At 37.4% G+C, this 20,305-nt stretch overlaps 1 protein-coding gene across 4 annotated transcripts in view; it reads left to right on the top strand.

Moving 5' to 3' along the window:
- CD274 (CD274 molecule) overlaps nucleotides 1–20,305 on the top strand; it is a 29,308-nt gene extending 9,003 nt beyond the window's left edge. For 2 of the 4 annotated variants that reach the window (XM_059926436.1, XM_059926434.1), the window contains 4 exons: nucleotides 3,492–3,776; nucleotides 5,822–5,929; nucleotides 7,382–7,441; nucleotides 8,517–9,032. In XM_059926436.1, coding sequence (XP_059782419.1) covers nucleotides 3,492–3,776; nucleotides 5,822–5,929; nucleotides 7,382–7,441; nucleotides 8,517–8,539 — 476 coding nt within the window. In that variant the 3' untranslated portion in view covers nucleotides 8,540–9,032. Of the gene's footprint in view, nucleotides 1–3,491; nucleotides 3,777–5,821; nucleotides 6,094–7,381; nucleotides 7,442–8,516; nucleotides 9,033–20,281 lie in introns of those variants that run through there. The other 2 variants (XR_009503862.1, XM_059926433.1) reach the window with 2 other exon arrangements.

Genomic DNA, 20,305 nt, shown 5'->3' with positions numbered 1-20,305 from the left:
ATCCCCATCTAATATATCATGTAACATATCATATAAATGTGCCTACATATTTTGTTTATTATCTCTCTCCTTCTTCTAGAATATATAGTCCACAAAGGCGGAGATTTCATCTCTTTTATTTATTACTGTATCCCTAGGACTTGGCATATAAGAGTAGTAGTGTGATAAGAACCCACAAAAAAATATATGTTGAAGGAATGAATGAATGGCATATTTCCTCAAATAGGATAAGCCTAAAAAATTTGAAACATGAACTGGTTTGGATATATGAAAATTTATTTCCAAGACTGTTCATTAGGAACTGTCAGTACTTTCTAAAGAATACCACATGAGTGCACTTTGGTAGTAGTAAGAAAAGGAAGAGCAGCTCTAGCAGTAAAAGCCGTAGTAATTAAGCCTTATATAGTACTTATGTGCCAGGCCCTATCCTAAGCACTTTGCCTATATTATCTCATTTAATCCTCAAACAACTCTATGGAGTAGGAGCTTTATCATGTCTAAGATGCATGTTTTTCACATTTTACTATCTCTGAAATCCGAGTGTGTCTTTCAGTAGGTGACATCTTAAGAGTCAGTGATATGTGGTGTTATTCTTCTCATTTCATGGATGAGCAAACTGAGGTCCAAAGAAATTAAGTAATTTGCCAAGTTCATTAAACTATTAAGTGATGAAGCCAGGTTCTAAACTCAAGCAATCTGGCTCTGAAGTCTGTGCCCTTAACAACCAGGTTTATTTCCTGTATTTGTACCTCCAAAGTGTGTATTGAGTTGTATATTGACTTCAAAACTACTGTTAGCTTTTCGTGGTCTGGATGTAATAGTTGCATTAGTACATGTGTACTCTAGATCTAGTAAACCAGGAGTCTGCAAATGTTTTCGATTACCTACCCCATCAGTAAAGCATGTTAAACTAATATATATGTGTGTGTGTTTATAAAGAATATACTTGTGCTAATATATGTTATATCATCAGAAACTGACATTTTTTAAAGGCAAAAGAAATTGAATACCACCAGTTTCATATGGTTCAACCTAATACATTGCACATTCTATAAATGTACAAAAATAGAAATTTTAAAAAGATGAAATGAAAATTTAATAAACAGTATTTTCAATGTCTTACTAATTATGATGCTTCACTATAATTAGCTAATATTTCAAGGCATAATATATCTTAGGTGAAATTTATCATTAACAAAAATGGATGGTCTTGACAATCTTGAGGTTTTTTAACCAATGCCTTGTCAGATCCAATTAGGTACTTGTTGTTTTACTTCATAAAGTCATGGTAAGAAGTACCACTCCTGCCATTTCCTTTTGGTTTTTGCTTGAATTATTGGTAATATCTTCAATTCTCAGTTTCTTTGTGGGAAACCTTTTAATTAGTTGTTCATTTTGTAAGCAGGTTAGTTTAGTTAAAATTAGATGAGAGGGACTTCCCTAGTGTTCCAGTGGCTAAGACTCTGCACTCCCAACACAGGGGGCCCAGGTTCGATCCCTGGTCAGGGGACTAGATCCCACATGCCGCAACTAAGACCCGACACAGCTAAATAAATAAATATTTAAAAAAAAAATTAGATGAGAGAACCTGAATATCTATAATAATCCCAAACAAGTCACTGTCCTCCCTTAGGTGTTATAAAGCTCCCCTATTCCTTTAAGACAAAGTGAGGCCCAGTGTCAATCAGTAAATCTTATTAAGCTTAGATTATTTCTTAATTGTTATGATAAAAATACATATAAGCGGAGGTTCTAATATTTTCTTCTTAAACCCAAATACATGTGCTCCACTTGAGAGACTAATAAAATGGGTATTTAATCAGTGAGTAGAATGAATCTGCTAATTTGTTGGGCCCTTAAAGGTACAGTACATTTATACATATGCCCAGGCATGAAACAACATTCTCCTTTATTCTTATTCCATTAAAAATAATAATCAAAGGGTAAAAAAGCAAACATTTTGCCCTTAAAGTTTACTATTAACTCTGATTTTAGGCTTGGAATTTTAATTGTCCAAAAATCAAGCTGTGTGCTATATGAATTAGAACCTGTTATGGTAATATTATTTCATGAGGTATAATCAGTGGATTCCTTTTTAAAAGAATGCTTAAATATAATAGATAAAGGTTGAGGATTCAAGTACTCATGAGAACCATTATTTATATGTTTTGAAATTGTAATTATGTTGATTTCCAATGTTTTCATTGAACATAATATCATTATTTCAGTTTTGTTTGATCTTGGCTGTATTGTATTAAATCTCTGTGAATATATCATCACAAAGCCATTGTTGCGTCTTTAGTAAAGGAATGGAGAATTAAGGCTCTAGATGGACCATTAGTGGTTACACTAAAATATTAGAAGTAAAATAAAAATTATGCCAACAGAATAATAACATGTTAACATACTTATCATAAATAAACATGAAAAAGATCTTAGGCATTGTAATTGCACTAAATAATCTACTAGAATATTTAGTACATCGGGTATCTTAATCCTAAAAGGGTCCCAAACTTATGATCTAAAATTTAATCAAAGTTTCTTCCTTGAGTATAATTAAATGATTTATTAAAATAACCAGCATAAAAAGTTTAAAAAATAAGTATCATAATATGGTATTCTAGATAAGATCCTAGAACAGAAAAAGGACATTAGGGAAAACTAGTGAAATGGAACAAAGTATAAAGTTTAGTTAATAGTACTGTACTAATGTTGGTTCCTTAGTTAGGATGAAAGTACCATGGTAATGTAAGATGGTAACAATAGGGGAAACTGGGAGAGAGGTATGTGGGCACTCTGTACTATCTTTGCAACTTTTCTGTAAATCTAAAACTATTGTAAAATTTTTTAAATGCATTTAAACTTTAAAAATTATCATGCAGGAACATGTATCAACTTTTACAATGACGTGATACTATTTTCATACCTAATTTCTGATCATTTACCTAAAATTGGAAAAGTGAATGGCCCATCAAAATGAGATTTTCTGTTTATTAAATAAAGTCTAAGAAAACAGTACTGAACAGCTAGAGATGTTCATGTTTATAAAGACAGCTTTACATCAACAAAGAGATAATAAATTTAAGAATTTGGCCCTTTGTAAAAACTGTAAAACTTTACTGCGAAACATATAAAGACTTGAGTAAATGGACAAACATATTTTGTATTTAGATAGAAAGACTACTGGTTTAAAGATGACAATTCTCTTTTAATTAATCTATACATTTATCAATACTTTGAGCGCAATAAAAATAGCAATATGTTTTTTATAACAAGGTAGTTGTTCCTTTAAGCCCAAACTTGGCCCAAGTATGAGTGGAAGAGTTGAGGCAGAACTACCAGGCATTCCCCACTGCTGAGACATCTGAACATTAAGCTTATTTCTCTGAGAACAGCCTGGATTGGTATTCTTTCTAAGGTAGACAAGACCAAGCCACATGTCTAGTTCTGTGCTAAGTGAAAGCCATGCCTTCTTTTTGCTCATGACCTAGCTCCATACCGCAAAATCAACCGAACAATTTCTGTGGATCCAGTCACCTCTGAACATGAACTAACGTGTCAGGCTGAGGGTTACCCTGAGGCTGAAGTCATCTGGACAAGCAGTGACCACCAAGTCCTGAGTGGTAAAACCACCATCACCAGTTCCAAGAGGGAGGAGAAGCTTTTCAATGTGACCAGCACACTAAGAATCAACACAACAGCTAACGAGATTTTCTACTGCATTTTTCGGAGATTAGGTCATGAGGAAAACAGTACAGCTGAGTTGGTCATCCCAGGTAATATTATGAATGTCTCAATTAAAATGTGCCTAGTACTGTCCCTTGGTACCTAGCCTGATGCCTGCTCATTGTAAGCTTTCATTGTTTGTTGAATGAATGAATAACACTGTATTTACAAAATGCATCCTACTTCCTCACCTCCATTCATCCAAGTCATATTGCTACTTAATAAACATTCAGCAAATATTTATTGACTATGCGGTACGTGCCAGGCATTGGGGACTCAGTTAACACTCTCCAGGAAGTAGATAATAAAACAGGCAATCTCATTTTATGTAGGACATGCTCTTGTGGCTGGGGGATCTAGGGGAGCACCCGAGAGGAAGACTCAGCTCAGGCCAAGTTTCAGGAATCCAAATCTGAGCACATCAGAGCTGTTTCCTTCTTTCCAGGGTTTCTGTGGCAGGAAGCAAATGGAATGTACTTTCCTATCTTATTCCAAACGGGAGAGATCCTTCCTCCCCATCTGCCTCCTCCAAGGTAGTCTGCTTAGTGCGTAAGATATAAGGCTGTGTGTCCCTGGGCAAGCAACTCGACTTCTTCTGTGTGTTTCACTTTTCTTATATAGTTATAACCTATTGGGCAACACCATCATAGGAATACATGAGCTACGGTGTATGAAAATAATTAGACTCTTGTTTGCGCAGAATCAACGATTTTTTTTTTTTATCTCACTCTCCTATAGAAGTGGGTAAGGCAGGATACAGTCTGGTGAGAGGCTCAGACCTTTAGAGAAAGTGAGCCTTGAGAGCATGATGTTAATATTGGGTTGGCCAAAAAGTTCGTTCGGTTAGTGAATACGTTCAATGAAGTTCTTCGGGAAAATGAAAAATGTGTCTTTTATTTTTACTTAAAAGCGAGTGAACTTTTTGGCCAACCCAATATAAACCCAGAGGTTTATATTGTCTGCTTCTCAGAGGCACTTCTCACCACTGTCTCCCCCACTAGATGTTGACAGTAAAGCTTAGGTACTTCAGAGAAAACAAATAAAAAATTGAATAGAAAAGGCAAACAATAGGAAAAGACAATCCAGGGTGGTCCTATGAACAGAAAGAACAAAAGAAGTTTAGAAAATTGAAGAGATGCTCTTACTGGGGTGTGAATCACTTTGGTAGGAGCTGCATTAGTATAATAGGTTCCTGCCATTTAAAAGCTATTTTATGATAACTTACTTGTGGGAAGACCTAGGGTTAACTCACCTAACTGCTCAGAATCTGTTTCCTCATCTGTAACCTGGGGATTTAAAAAAAAAAATGGCACACCTAATTCATAAAGTTATTAACAGGCTTTGTAAACTGCAAGCTACTAGAGAAAAGCTGACTACGGTTGCAGCTTTAAAGCTTGAACTAGGTAGTCATGGATCATGGCTAATGGTGGGAGGTGAGAGTTAGCAGTCTCTGAGCATCATGTGCCGTAAGACCCCTTTTCTTCCTGCATGGGACTGGAGACAGGTTGGTGAGAGGTGCCAATGATTAGATGTCCCAAGATGTTCAAACTGTGGAGAAAGAAAAGATAGCAAACAATGGTCCCAATCATGGCCACAGATATGGGGAAGCAGGAGCTCTTTGGCAGTGCCAGTTGGCCTTCATGTTCCATCTTTGCCATGTGCAGTAGGCTGCTACCTTTTATATTAAGGAATGCAGGAAGTGAAATAATCAAGGCTACCATATAATATTGATTTGCCACTCCCTGTGAAAAGCACTTTATAAACATTAGCCTCACAAAAATTTCATTGTCATTTCCATTTTTTAGGCTGGTTAAAGGACTTACTGGAGATCTCAAAACTAGTGAGTGGCAGCAGAACTTAACCCCAGGTTCATCTGTCCAAAGCCTGGGCTGCTTCCACTTTTCCATGCTGTTCCCATTTTCATATCTGAGGTATCTCACCATTCCAGCCACTCACTGGAAAGGAACTTATGGTATTTAAGAAAATTAACCTAATACTAACCTAAATTAAGCTTCAAAGATGATTATTCTCTTGACCCCTTCCAAAGAAGATTTTATCTTTAGTCAGTTTCTTTTTATTTTGTTTTGTTTTTCAGAACCATATCCAGATCCAGCAAAAAAGAGGACTCACTTGGTGATTCTGGGAGCTCTCCTGTTGTTCCTTAGTATAACCCTGACAATCATCTTCTGTCTAAAAAGAGATGGTATTTCCTTTATTGTAATAGTCTCCATTGGGGTTGAGGAGAAGTGTATGAGAGTGCTACTGTTGTCACAATGGCATTTAGTGGGCAGAGCCAGGGATGCTAAATCTCCTGTAATCTGCAGAACAGTCCCATGTAACAGGGAGCTTTTCTACCCAAAATGCTAGGGGTGCCCCCAGCAGGAAACAGTGATTTATCAAATGGTTTCCTATTAGCTTTCCCTTCCAGGGCCAACTTTCAGTTATGCAAAGTAGGTTTTTAGTTACTGTTCTGCAGCATCACTTTCATTGAAGGGCGGCAGTGAACACTTGTAGTAACATTTCCAAGGGGGTGAGAATTGGATCATGGCTGCAAGCAAACCTGACTTGCCTCTGCAAGGTAGCACAAAGACACTCCACTGTTTGATAGCAATTATAGTGAAGCTGTGCAGGATTGCTGGGTGAAGATCATGAGAGAAAGGTTGTGTATGGAGGTTGAAGAAGACCAAGTGTTAAACAATTTCTTTCTGTCATGCAAATAACCACAGACTTACAGAAGAGAAAAAGCTAAATGCCTGTTTGTTTCAGTTGAATTTGTCAAGCGTTAGTTGCACTGTTATATTGAGCTGGTTTCTGGGACCTTTAAATAATAAAGATAGTTCTTTATGGAGAGCAGTGGTACTTTTACCATAGAGTAGTTTGCAAGATTTCTGGCTGAGGGTGTTATATAGATTTCAAAGTAATTTTAATGTGTGTATTTCTCTATTTACCCAAGGGGGCAATTAAAATTCAGGAAAACGTGGCTATTCAAATAATTTCCTTTCATTTTAAGATGATTCAGAGCGAACATTTCCCCAGTACTTTGAGAAGTACACCAAAGGATCTGATGATGATCTGTGTATAGAGTTATCTGTTGACAAATAGGGAAGTGGAAAATGGAAGGGAATTCCAATAGTCGTTGAGAAATTCCCTACAACCCCTTAAGAGGTGGGTGGATCTGGGAAAGTGGTGTAATTGAGGGAGTGGAGGTCAGCTTCTTCTAATGAACAAGTACTTAACAGAACTGAGACAGCCAGAATATAAGGATCACGTTTCAGTGATAGGAAGACCTGAGACGGCTTTGATTTATCCAAGGAAGTGGCTGTGGCCAACTTGCATTTCCATGTGAAAAATAATTAGTTGGCATTAGAAAGGGCTAGAAAACCAACGTATAATAAAGTGTCTCAGAATATGGTACATCTCTGGGGGAAGAATGGAAAATATAAGTATATACTCCTGAAGAAAATTTAGGAACAAAAGCATGTGTCCTAAACTGTTGAATTAACCTCAGGGGTTGGGACTCCTGGAATACGGAAGTCTACTAGATTTCCTAAGGGATTAAAAATGTTTCATAGGAACCTGGGATTTAAACTTGAGTCACTGTGTGGGATGTAGAGTTGTGTTATATGGAAATAAAAATAACTTTTTTTTTTTCAAGTGAGAATGATGGATGTGGAAAAATGTGGCACCCGAGATATGAACTCAAAGCAGCAAAATGGTAAGAATATTAGCAGGGATCGGAAGTTGAACGAAAAGTAAACAAAAAGTTAAAGAACAAGGAGAAGGCTATCAGCCGTAATCTCCCCTCATTTTACAGAATGCTGACTGTTGGAACTGCCGGCTCCTCTTTGCCTCACAACTCTGATATAAGAACTATTCCCACAGTCTGAGATTTAGGGATGGCAAAGGAGAGTAGAGGGATGGCTCTTTGCGGAGGTGGGGGAAGGAGGCAGCTTCTCTCTGTTAGGTTTCTATTGCTCCGCATCCTAACATCTCCCTGCAATAGGGGACCAAAGTGATTTATGTGGATGGGTGATAGATGGATGGATGGATGGATGGATAGATAGATAGATAGATAAAACGTGTATCAGGCACTGTGTGTACTGCTTCATGTGCAGTACTTCAATCTCCTCCCTCCACAAAATCAAAGAGGATTTATTTATTTATTATCCTAGGATAATACTAGGATTATTCCCATTTTATAATAGAGAAAACAGAGGGTCAAGAAGATAATATAAATTGCCCAAGAACACAAATCTGGCAAAAATCAGGCGTTGGGGCCCACTAGCCTGACTATAGAACCTTACCCTTAACCTGTTCACTTAAATCCATTCCACAACAAATGTCTACATTTGTAGAAGTCCGCAAAGACCTCACCCAGATGATTGAACTAAGAGGAAAGTTATGTTAAGGTTTCTAATTCTTTTTAATGTAATTAGAAACCACACTTCACAATGAGCCCAAGTTTAAAGTAGTCTAATTACCTTGGACAAGCTCAGGCTTGTTTTGTTAAGTAGTCCATAGCACTCATTTGTGTTGTAAAGCTAATTAATGAGTGTTGTTTGGAGCATCCTAGGGTGACAAACCATCCCAGTTTGCCCAGGACTAAGGGTTTTCTCAGAACATGGGTCTTTCAGTTTCACAACCAGGACAGTTCCTGGCAAACCAGGATGGTTGGTTACACTTTATCATGTAAAGGGAATTGGACATAAATATAATATGCTTGTTTCTCTTATTGCAAGTTTATTATATCATCTAGCAAATATAACATGTTTCTCATTTTCACTCTCCAGATACACAATTTGAGGAGACGTAATCCGACGTTGAAACTTCTGATCTTAAAGCAGGGATTCTCAGCCTGTGGTTTGAGTTCGTCAGGGTTAGGCATGGCCAGAGGCATGCAGTGGGCCAGTGGGCTGCAGATGATGTAGAACTTAAAAGGCCCAAGCTCTGAAAATGGAAGCTGGGAAAGAAGAGGAGAACAAAGGAAGAAGGAGTAAAAAAGGTAGCCTTAGCCTGGAAGGGAACCTTGATACTTCAAAATAACTGGGAGACTCATCAGTGCATATGAAAAGGAGAAAGGACACTTCTGAATGATAAATCTCCATGCAAATTATCCATCACTCATCCTAGGAAAACAGGTTGAGATTCCCTGATTTAATGGTCAGTTCCTGCAGAAGTGCCCTTTGCCTTCACTCAGTGTTGATTTGTCTTCTGGGTAATTGAGAGTCTCAGTGTTGCAACAGTACTTAAGTATGAGTTATTTTTATTTATTTTGAGTCTGTGGGGTCTTGTCATGTGAGTGTGGTTGTGAGTGATTTCTTTTGAAGATATGCTGTATTAGAAGTTAAGATTATGTCACCAGACCAAACTTACTGCTTGATGACTTGTGTGTGTCCAGCAAAATATAGTATTTGTAAGTTGCTTGATATCCTCTATAACTGTCAGTACATAGGAACCATAGAGAACAAACCATTGGTTTGTATAGGATATTACCTTATTTAACCCATTGATACTTTGACTGACTTGGATAATCTTATTCTCAGACCTCAAAGTAAGATACATTACCAAAATATCTGTTACGTTTAAGTATCAGCTTTACAACTATGTGTACACATAATCTCATTTCATCCCTGTAGCAGCTGTGTTGTAGCAAGCACTATTATTCTACCCATTTCACAGCTGAGGGAGCAGAGATAAAATAACTTGCCCAAGACAATAAACAGCAGACCTCAGATTTCCAAGACTGTCACCCACTGTCCTTTTATTTATTTATTTATTTTAATTGAGGTATAGTTGATTTACAATGTTGTGCCGATCTCTGCTGTACAGCAAAGTAACTCAGTTATACACATATACACATTCTTTTTAACATTTTTTTAATTAAAAAAATTTTTTTTACCCGCTGTCCTTTTAGAATACAATTTACAGCTCTGTTTTACTTTAAGAAATTCATTCATTCAGTGAACATTTAGGAAGCACCCTACCATGTCAGTCACTGTGCCAGGCAGAGTATACAGATGTGAGCAAGATAAAGCACTTCCCCTCGAGGAGCTCATGGTATGATGCGGACAGCAGTAAGAAAACGTATTGCTACAATGTGGTGCATTATCATAGTATAAGGTGTTTGAGGAGAATGCTTGTATGAGGAGAAAAGTCTAGAAATGCTGCCAAAGGAGGGGACGCTCTGGGTAGCCAGCCAGTTCCTGGACAGTTGAAAATACTTAAACATTGTAATAATCAAAGCAATTTTAGTTTATGAGATGTCAGATTTTTTAAAACTGTGGAAAACAGCTCTTGAATTCCTTTTCTATCACTATATTTACCCCTGATTTGTTTGCCTTTGCCATGCAATTTGATGTTTATTTATATAGTGCCTAGTATTGTCTAGCAGTTTTCTTTTTTTAGTTTTTTTAATTTTTTTAATTTTTTTATTTTTTAATTTTTTCAAAATTTATTTATGGCTGTGTTGGGTCTTCGTTTCTGTGCGAGGGCTTTCTCTAGTTGCGGCGAGCGGGGGCTACTCTTCATCGCGGTGCGCAGGCCTCTAACTATCGCGGCCTCTCTTGTTGCGGAGCACAGGCTCCAGACGTGCAGGCTCAGTAATTGTGGCTCATGGGCCCAGTTGCCCCGTGGCATGTGGGATCTTCCCAGACCAGGGCTCGAACTCGTGTCCCCTGCATTGGCAGGCAGACTCTCAACCACTGCGCCACCAGGGAAGCCCAGTTTTCTTTTTTATTTAAATGGAATTGAATTTTGAATTCATACTTTTTCATGATTCAAAATTCAAAAAGTCCAATAGGAGACATTAAAAAGTCTCCATTCCATCCTCCTACTCATCTAGTTTCCCTTTCCAGAAACAACAACACTTGTCTTTTGTTTATTTGTCTTCTAAAGATATTCTATGAACATATGTGGAAATGTTTGTAAAATGTGTATATATTTTTAGTTTTTGCTCTTTTTCACATAAGTGGTAATGCATTATGCGTCTGCTGTGCCCTTTGCTATTTTTATTTAATATACTATTTCTTATGTAGTAGACAGAACAAATTTGAAGTTCCCAGAGGCTGGGCACTATGACTTGTTTGTTCTAGGTCATCTTTTCCATAGTCTCTTATTATCTTTCATATGATGTGGTACATACTAAAGAGTTACTACATCTACATTTAGACAACCAGCATTTGTCGAGTACTTGCTCTATGACTGTGTTTGGATTTGGTTTATTTTGTGTTTCTCAAAGAGAGAATGTGTTTCTCAAAATGGGTTTTCCAGGGTACATGGGGTCAACCTGGCCCTAAAGGACGACTTTATTGCTAAGTCTGTATGACAGAATCATGTCTGGAACTTGTTTTTTTTCTGTTTTCTCTTGAGTATAAACTTGAATTCGATGTTGCACTTGCAAAATTACATGTTCTTTTAGGAAATTCCAGTCAAGTACCTTGACCCTAGACCTTCATCTGTGCCAGAAAAGGCCTGTGATGCCTGTGAGCTCTGCCTGAACCCTTGAGTCCCACCAGTTCTCACCACTACACAGGCCTCCTAAGACATTGCTTTCCAAAAGTTCAGATGCCCTCTCAGGAGGTCCCAGAGTATTTCTTCCCTCTTGGCCATTTACCTGGATCACTGACAAGGAAGACCTTCTTTGCTTTGCCACATGTCAAGGCTGAAGAAACAGAATCTCCAATAGAACTTTTCCTGTTATCTTTTTGTACATGTTCATTTGCACAATATCCCTTGTTTGAGTGACAGTATCCTTTGTTTGTGTGAAGTACAAGTGAGGATTCTGGTTCAGCAAGACGTAAAGTCTATTTACTCCATTCCTAAATCTTAATGCCTTCTTGTGGTGTGGGATTTGTAAGGCACTTTATCCCTTTGTCTTGTGTTTCATTGTAAATGATATAGGCAGAGATGATATCTAGTTCTGCAGTGGATTGTCACTGTTTACACCTGCATTAATTTAATAAAATATTCTTATTTATTTTGTTCTTCAGTGCACCCACATATCTATTTTCTTGTTTTCTACGTGTTTTATAAGACCATTCCCAGTTCAACATCCCGATGGAGACAGTTACTTGGAATATCTTCAGCTACCTTCCTAGTTCTTTTCTTCATAGCTTCTATGTTTACACAGCATACTCTTGCATCCTGTGTGATGAAAAAATACCAAAAGAATTTTTTAAAGAATGCATTGAAAATTTTCATCCTCTCTCACTTGATAGCTTCCTTTAGGACAATACCAAGAAAAGAGTCAAAATTGTGTTGTCCAAATTGAAGATCTGAGGGAAGGGAGATGGGAGAGAAGTGGTCTTCAAGAGAACTATAGGGAAATGAAGGGGCTTTCCTTTATGAGAGTACGCTTCTCAGATCAGTAGACATGGATATGCAAGCCCATGCATACGAAGCTGGATGTATTTCAATCATCAGGTTCTGAAAAGGAAGTGAGAAACCTAGATTGAAGTCAAGTTGAGGATTAAGGCCTGGTTCAGGGTGGGACAGTAAGAAGATTTAATGTCAACTAATTTAATTACTTAGTCATCAGGCTTACTTTAAAGAGACTTTTGATCATTTCTCTAAATCAGACACTCTCAAAAGATAATGATGACTATTTCTAAGAATATATGTCGGATTCTAGATGGTTCTAAAGAAAGAGTATCAGTATCTTTGTAGAAATGATGATGGTATAATGTTTATGCCACTGCTGGGCAATGAAAGCAATAAAAATGCATGGTTGGCATCGGTATATTTCACCTTTCTGATCAATCTTCCTGGCTGGCTTTGGTGGTCATGGTTCTGGATGGAATTTTGTGACACTGGAAGGGTCCATATTGTAGGAAAGTTAGCTTGAAAATGTACCATAAGCTGTCATTAAGCTTTTACTCCAATCCCTTTTACAAGCATGTGACTATCTGCCATAAGTGGACCAAATATATTTTTATCTAAATATTTTAGAAAATATATAGATTATTACTATTTTAAAACTTAGAATTCAAAATTAGCTTTTTCACTGTAGCTATCCCTGACCAAATTTGTGAAGGTAGATAAATGCCGTTTTTATAATTTTTTCCTACTCCAGGCCCACAAAGTTTCAAGGGAATTAATACTACAAATCAAATTACCTGTATGTAATTTAAATATTTCCAGAATTATTTATATTTTAAAAGAGGTTAAAGTTTGACCAAACTGAAGCAATTGTTAGTGGTGGGGTTTTATCATTAATAATTATAATAATTACCATTTATTGAGCATGTACTCTATGTCAGGCACTGGGATTACATACATTATCTCATTTAATGTCATGGGCTGGTGATGAAGTGTACCAAAAAAGTGCACCATGTTTACCTGGAGAGCTACCAAATCCGGAAAGTTAACGAAAACCGGAGCATTAAAAAGGCAAAAATAAGTAACTGCATAATTACAGTGATATTATGGGAAGCTTTTATTTATTTATTTATTTGGTTGCACCAGGTCTTAGTTGCGGCAGGCGGGCTCTTCAGTTGCAGCTTGCAGGCTCCTTAGTTGTGGCACATGGATCTCCTTAGTTGCGGCTCCAGAGGTCCTTAGTTGTGGCATGCAAACTCTTAGTAGTGGCATGCATGTGGGATCTAGTTCCCTGACCAGGGATTGAACCCGGGCCCCCTGCACTGGGAGCGTGAAGTCTTATCCACTGTGCCACCAGGGAAGTCCCGGGAAGGTTTTTTTTTTTAAATAGAGTTTTTATTATAATTCTTGCTGATTATTTACTTAAATATTTTCCCTCAACAGAAAAATATAAAATGGCCATTTAAATGTTATATATATAAGACTATGACATTAATTTTGAATGGAGAGTAAGTTGTGGAACATTGGCTAAGATATACACTTCTCAGTTTCTTATTGTTGTGAAGCTATCGTATTTTGACTTCATTTTCTACCAATTTATGATCTGACTGCAGATAGTATAGTATAAAGATGCAACTGGGCGGGCAGGAGTTCTGAATATGCATTTCCACTCAAGGAAATACTATCAGTAAACAGATCCCCAACCTCCTCCTTCCAGTCAATGTGACCTCTCTAGGAGATCTCTTTTTGTAGAAAATGAGAGTGGCTAATACAATCTCACCAAGGAGAGAGTCAAGCTGGGGAGATGGGCAGCAGCCTCGAGTGTGGAGTGAAATCTCATCCATGACCCCAGGATTTAATTCCTCATCAGAGCTTTTCAGTCCAGGTGGCAAACCAGGGGATGACCCAGAGGGGGATGGGAGGTCAAAAATGTTAAGAAGAGATACCCACTGCAAGGATAGGCCTGAGGAAATAGGCAGCAGCATCCTGGTTGAAGGGGAGGTAAAGGGCGGTGAAGATCCACCCTGTCTCTAAACTTGCAATAATCTCTAGGCTGGAGACCAGCCAAAGGATCACACACTCTCACATTCACACTTTGAGACCCCTGGGGATGACTGCAATGGTGGCAAAACTGAGTTAGGACAGTGTTCCAGAGCCTACATTTTGGGGCAGGAAAATTCTCAAGAAGTAAATGGTTTACCAGGTTAAGATTTTATGGCAGAATTGTGTCATACCTCAACATATTAATCTGATTTTTCTCTGTGTATGTCCCTCCACCTCTTCTCTCCCTCTTTGTTGCCTGAGGGTCGATTTTCCTCCCCAAGCCCATGCCAAAGCTGAAACCTAGAATGTACCACTTTATACCCTGAAATTCCACTCCCATTTCCCACAGTTCCATTACAAACATCTCAGTGGGTCTGGTAACTCATTGGACATCTTCTACATGCCAGGCATTTACAGGGCATTGTAGGGGAGTCAAAGATATTTAATGTGGCTCATGCTATCATGGAGCTTACAGTCTAACTGAGGAAATGATATATAAATTTAGGAAGAATTAAGTAATAAATCAAGTGTTAGAGAAGATGAGACTTTTTAAAAATGTCTCAAGACAGTGAGAAGAGAGGACAGCAAATGCTGTGAAATAGAGGAGGGAGGAAATAGTATGGGTTAGAAAGCCTTCACCAAGGAAGCCAGATTCAACTTGGACCCTGGAGAGTGGAAAAGATGCCTAACTCTGATGGTGTGTGTCTTTGTCCATTTGGGCTGCTATAACAAAATACCACAGATTGGTAGCTTATAAACAGAATTTATTTCTCATCTTTCTGGAGACTGGGAAGTCCAAGATCAAGGTGCCAGCGTGGTTGTGTTCCAGCCAAGACCCTCTTCCTGGTTCACAGCTGGAAATTTCTCTCTGTGTCTTCAAATGGTGGAGGGGGCAAGGGATCTCTGTGGGGTCTCTTTCATAAAAACACTAATCCCATTCATGAGAGCTCCACCCTCATAACCTAAGCACCTCCCAATGGCTCCATCATCCTAATAACCTCATCTTTGGGGGTTAGAATTTCAACATGTGAATTGGGAGGTGGGGCACAAACATTCAGATAATAGCAGTGTGGAAAGCAGTTTCTTTTCTTTTCATACAGGTTAAATTTAACAATCGAAGAAAATCTGTGATCCCTTACATTTACTTGATACAACCCTGAAAAGGATAATTTGGCAATATCTATCAAGTTATAAATGACCCAGAAATTCTACTTGCAGAAATTTACCCTACAGCTATATTCTCATATGTGCAAAATGGCATATGCATAAGGATATTTATTGCAACTTTATTTATAATAGCAAAACACTGGAAACAACCCAAATGTCCATCAACAGGGAACTGGTTAAATAAATGTGGTGGCACCTCCAAACAACAGAATACTGTATTAGACAGCCACATCAAAAAATAAGGAAGTTCTTTTCTGTACTGACATGAAACAGATCTCCAAGATACATTTATTGTTAAGTATAAAAGTATAGAAGAGTACAATATGCTACACTTTGTACATTATATTAATTAGGTATACAACAACACATATACTATGAGCATTTACTTTCACAATAAGTAGTATGTATACTGTATACACTTAATTTGTATATTATGTACACTATGCATCCCTTCAGATACAAATTTTGCACTCTTGGAAGGAAAAAATATAGATACATATTTCCTTGTATATGCAAAAAATATATATTTGAAAAGATGCATCTGAAACTGTTAAAACTGGTTGCCTTTGAGGTGGCATATCGGGTTTATAGTGGGAGAATTTTATTGGTTTTGACTTTTGAATCATATTATTACCTATTCCAAATAAACAAATTATAATTTTAAAAAATCTGAGCTCAATTATTTGCCTTCCAGGAACTTCCATGTGCTTTTAAGGAAATGATAACTCTCATTAATGTATAAGGCCAAATACAAACATCAGAGGTGAGGGAGTTTGAACAACTGAATTCAGCCACCGCTGGATTTCAATCTGGACTTGAGCACAGCTGTATTGAATTATTTTCTTTCATTTAATTTTTCCCTGTTTTTCACTGGTCTCACTCCCAGAACAGCCTATAGTATGTGAAAGCATGATCAATTTATTTATGAGCTCTGATTAAGCAGCTATGGGTTTGGATCCTCATGATAATAAATGAAACTGTTATAAAAGAACAAATAGGCCAGGGGCTTCCCTGGTGGCACAGTGGTTAAGACTCCATGCTCCCAGTGCAGGAGGCCCGGGTTTGATCCCTGGTCTTGGGAACTAGATCCCACATGCATGCTGCAACTAAGAGTTCGCATGCCACAACTGAGGAGCCTGCATGCCACAGCTAAGAAGGCTGCAAGCCACAACTAAGGAGCCAGCGAGCCACAACTAAGGAGCCCACGTGCCGCAACTAAGGAGTCCACAAGTCACAACTAAGGATCCCGCCCAGTGCAACCAAATAAATATTAAGAACAAAAAAAAGAATGAATAGGCCAAATCAACCCACTGTTTATATTGCCATAGGCATGAAATATGCTTCCACAGATATGAACTAACTAAAATATTTGAACCTTGGGAAAGCTTGCAAGAATGATCCCAACTTATATTTATCCAGTCGGAGAACTGAGTTTAGCACAAGTGAAGTTTTTGCATAACCACAAAGTAAAGCTTTGGTCAGCATTTTGGGGGCTATTGGTGACTATCAAAATCCCCAAACCATAGGCTTTCCCTTTCATTATCTTGGCTTCACCATGAGGAAGTTTGGCTGTCTGCCCTAAGATCAAGCATCCAGCCTTTGACAAGACACAGAAAGCTGTTTTCGCCTCAGTGCTCTGTAGTGGTGAAAAATGAAAGGAGAGATCATAGAGAAGTTACTCAATAGACAACAAAACTTACATAACTGAAACTGATTAGAAGAACTGCTTTTGTTGTGAGAATTAAAGAAAATGCTGCATCAGGACTGAGTAATGAAAAAACTAATATTAGTAACAGCAAATGACTGAGAGCAGCCTTCATCTGTCAACCATCTCTCTTCCTTTCTGGATACAGATGACTTAGCAAGAATAAAATGGTCTCTTTCTAGGACACTGAAGGTGTTTGGAGACTTAAAAACTCGATTTAAATGATTCAGGTATCTAGGAGAAAAAATGCAAAACCCCACAAAAGACAAAAACAGCAAACACCTGTTTATACTTACCACAAGCTCTTCTCAAGTTGCTTCATTTCAAGTGACTATGAAAGAAAGGAGAAAAAAAAATTAGCTGTATTGAGAAATGTATGTACGTTTGGGAAGAGTGAGAGAGTGCTTTTAAACACCTGGAATCCTTCAGACCGAAGTTTCAGTCTTCTTAACACTATGACCATGGCTATGTTATTTAACTTCACTGAGCCTGTTTCCTTGCGACTAAAATGGAGTAAAGATTAAATGAGGCAGTGTACCTAGAGTGCTTAGCACAATGCTTGATGCTCTAAAATCCTGCAATCAATTTGTGTATTGATATTACTGATGCCAAGAAATGGTTTATTAAACTATTTTCCAAGAGCTATGAATCCAGCCAGACTGATATTTTTATGGATGACTTAAAAACTATTTTTTAAAAATTAAAAGTATTTACTATTAAAATTTTATTTATTTTTAAAAATAAAAAATTGAAAGCTAAAGTGTTTAATTTTTCTATCTTAAAAGTTAAAGTAACTGTGAATTAAAATTGTGCCAAGTTAAAGTCTAAATTGATAGACTTTATAATTTTTTATCTTTCATAATGTCAAAATTAACTAGAATTCCTTTTTCTTTTCAATTTGCACATTTAAAATTCTGGCATTCCTTTTTGATTCATCTGGGCCCCTCATGTCGGTAAATTTTGAGCTACTATAAAGCAGAAGTTACTTACACAGGATAACTTAAAACTTATTTAGGGGAAATTTAGGAAATGTTTATTTGGATAAACCATGTTTTGTTTGTTTTTAAAGAAAGATGCTTTGTTCTTTGCTAGTTTCAGAACAAACAGCTTTGTAGTGGAAAGCAATTCCTCTTTTTACACCTCAAGTTAAATATTTATTCAGTCAAACTGAAAACATAACAAAATAATGACCCAGCTTGGTTTCTAACGACACAGAAATGAACACACGGTAAATGATAATGTATCCTCTTTATTGAACATTGGTTGAGCACCTACTGTAGCCACTAGGCATTATGGAGAATACAGAGATGATCCAGATATCCAAGCTGCCTTAAAAACATGAAGAGTGAAACATACTGTCATTAGTTATGGGCATAGCTCCTCCTCTTCCAAAAACAAAACAAACTGAAAGACACAAATAACATTGTTAGAAATAATAACACAAACCATTGAATCACCAGAAAATAATTAAAGCACTTTGAACTCAACCTTTACACTCTCTACCATTTGAGTTATATTTTATCAAACCTTTGGAAGTTAATTCATGTATTTTGGCGCCCCAATGACTCTAATCCAAATACAGTATTTTTGTAGTTCCATGTGTTCTAGTGTGTAATCACAGTGCTAGAAAACACATGGAAGAGAGTTAATAAATAGTATTAAGTTTTGTGTTTTTTTTAGTATTTACTGATGCTGGGCAATGTTGTGAGTGCTTTATGTGTATTAATTTATTTAGTCTTCCTAAAAACCCTATGAGCAAAATACTACTATTATCTTCTCTTGTTAACAGATGAAGAAATTGAGGAACAGAAAGTTTAGGTAACTTAGCCAAAGTCACGCTGCTAGGGCTTCCCTGGTGGCGCAGTGGTTAAGAATCCGCCCGCCAATGCAGGAGACACAGGTTCGAGCTCTGGTCTGGGAAGATCCCGCATGCCGCGGAGCAACTAAGCCCGTGAGCCACAACTACTGAGCCTGTGTGCCACAACTACTGAAGCCCGCACGGCTAGAGCCCGTGCTCTGCAACAAGAGAAGCCACCACAATGAAGAGTAACCCCTGCTCACCGCATCCAGAGAAAAACCCACGTGCAGCAACGAAGACACAACACAGCCAAAAATAAAATAAAATTAAATTAAATTAAAAAAAAAAAGTCACGCTGCTAGAAAGTTAAGGCCCCAGGATGTGAAGAGTTCGGCTTCAGAGCTCACGCTCTTAAACTCTACACTATGCTACACCTGAATAATTGACTGAGTCATGCTAACTGAGGTTTCAAAGTTTAATACTGTTGGAGCAGTATAGTACAGTGATACCTGCCTGGGTTGAACAACTCCGAAGCAGTCAGAGGTTTGTTAGCCTGTGTATTTTTGTTTTTCCAGGCAATGGGGGCTAATCTGACTAGCACAACTATAGATATTCTAGTATGGGTCTTCCAATTAATCTTTAAATTCATTTCTGTTCAGTATATACGTGATGGTACAATTGCCAAGTCACTGGTATATACATAAGAGTGGAATTTCTGGGGCATAGTGTAGAAATTGCTGGAAAATGTACCAATTTGCATTCCTAGCATCAGTGTATGTGAATTCCAGTTGTTCCACATTCTCAGCAACATTTGGTACTTTCTGTTTCTTTTATTTTAAGCATGCTGGTAGATCCGTAGAGGTATTACATTATGGTTTTAATTTGCCTTTCCCTAGTGACTAATGGAAATGAGCTCCTTTTTGTATGTCTATTGGTCATTTGGCAACAAACTTCTATGAAATGTCTTTTCAAGGGTTTTGTCCACTTTTCTATTAGGTTGCTATCTTACTGATTTTGTAGGAATTCCTAACACATTCTAGATATAAGTCCTTTGTCAGATATATGAATTGAATATACCTTCTTCCACTCTGGTCTGTCTATACCCTCTCTTAGTGGGTCCTTTGGATGAACAAGAGTTATTAATTTTATATAGTGCAGTTTATCAATTTTTTTCCTTTATGTCTAGTACTTCTTTTTTAGATTATAAAAATCCAGTTACCAATACTTAATTCAGACCAATTCAGTCAGGCTTTCTGGAGGTGAGATAAAAGTATCAATAATATCTTAATGCTTCTAAGATGATTCCAATATGCAGCCAATTTTGAGAATTATGGATACAGAGCCACCTGCTAAGTTGTTAGCTATGATGTCCTTGTGGGATAGAATTATGATATAGTTTGTCTATTCTTCATATGTGTTTTCAATTTTAATATATGAGTAATTTAAATGATGATAATCGTACTGGGTGCATTGGTATGTGTAATGAGGAGTCTGACTCCATTTTTTTGATGTCTGACTGTTGACAGCTTTAAGCCTCACCTCTCCCTCTT

Source organism: Balaenoptera ricei, chromosome 6, assembly GCF_028023285.1.
Source record: "Balaenoptera ricei isolate mBalRic1 chromosome 6, mBalRic1.hap2, whole genome shotgun sequence".
Lineage (NCBI taxonomy): Eukaryota > Metazoa > Chordata > Mammalia > Artiodactyla > Balaenopteridae > Balaenoptera > Balaenoptera ricei.
The sequence above is the reverse complement of the archived record's forward strand: the minus strand, read 5'-3'. Positions and strand labels throughout refer to the sequence as shown.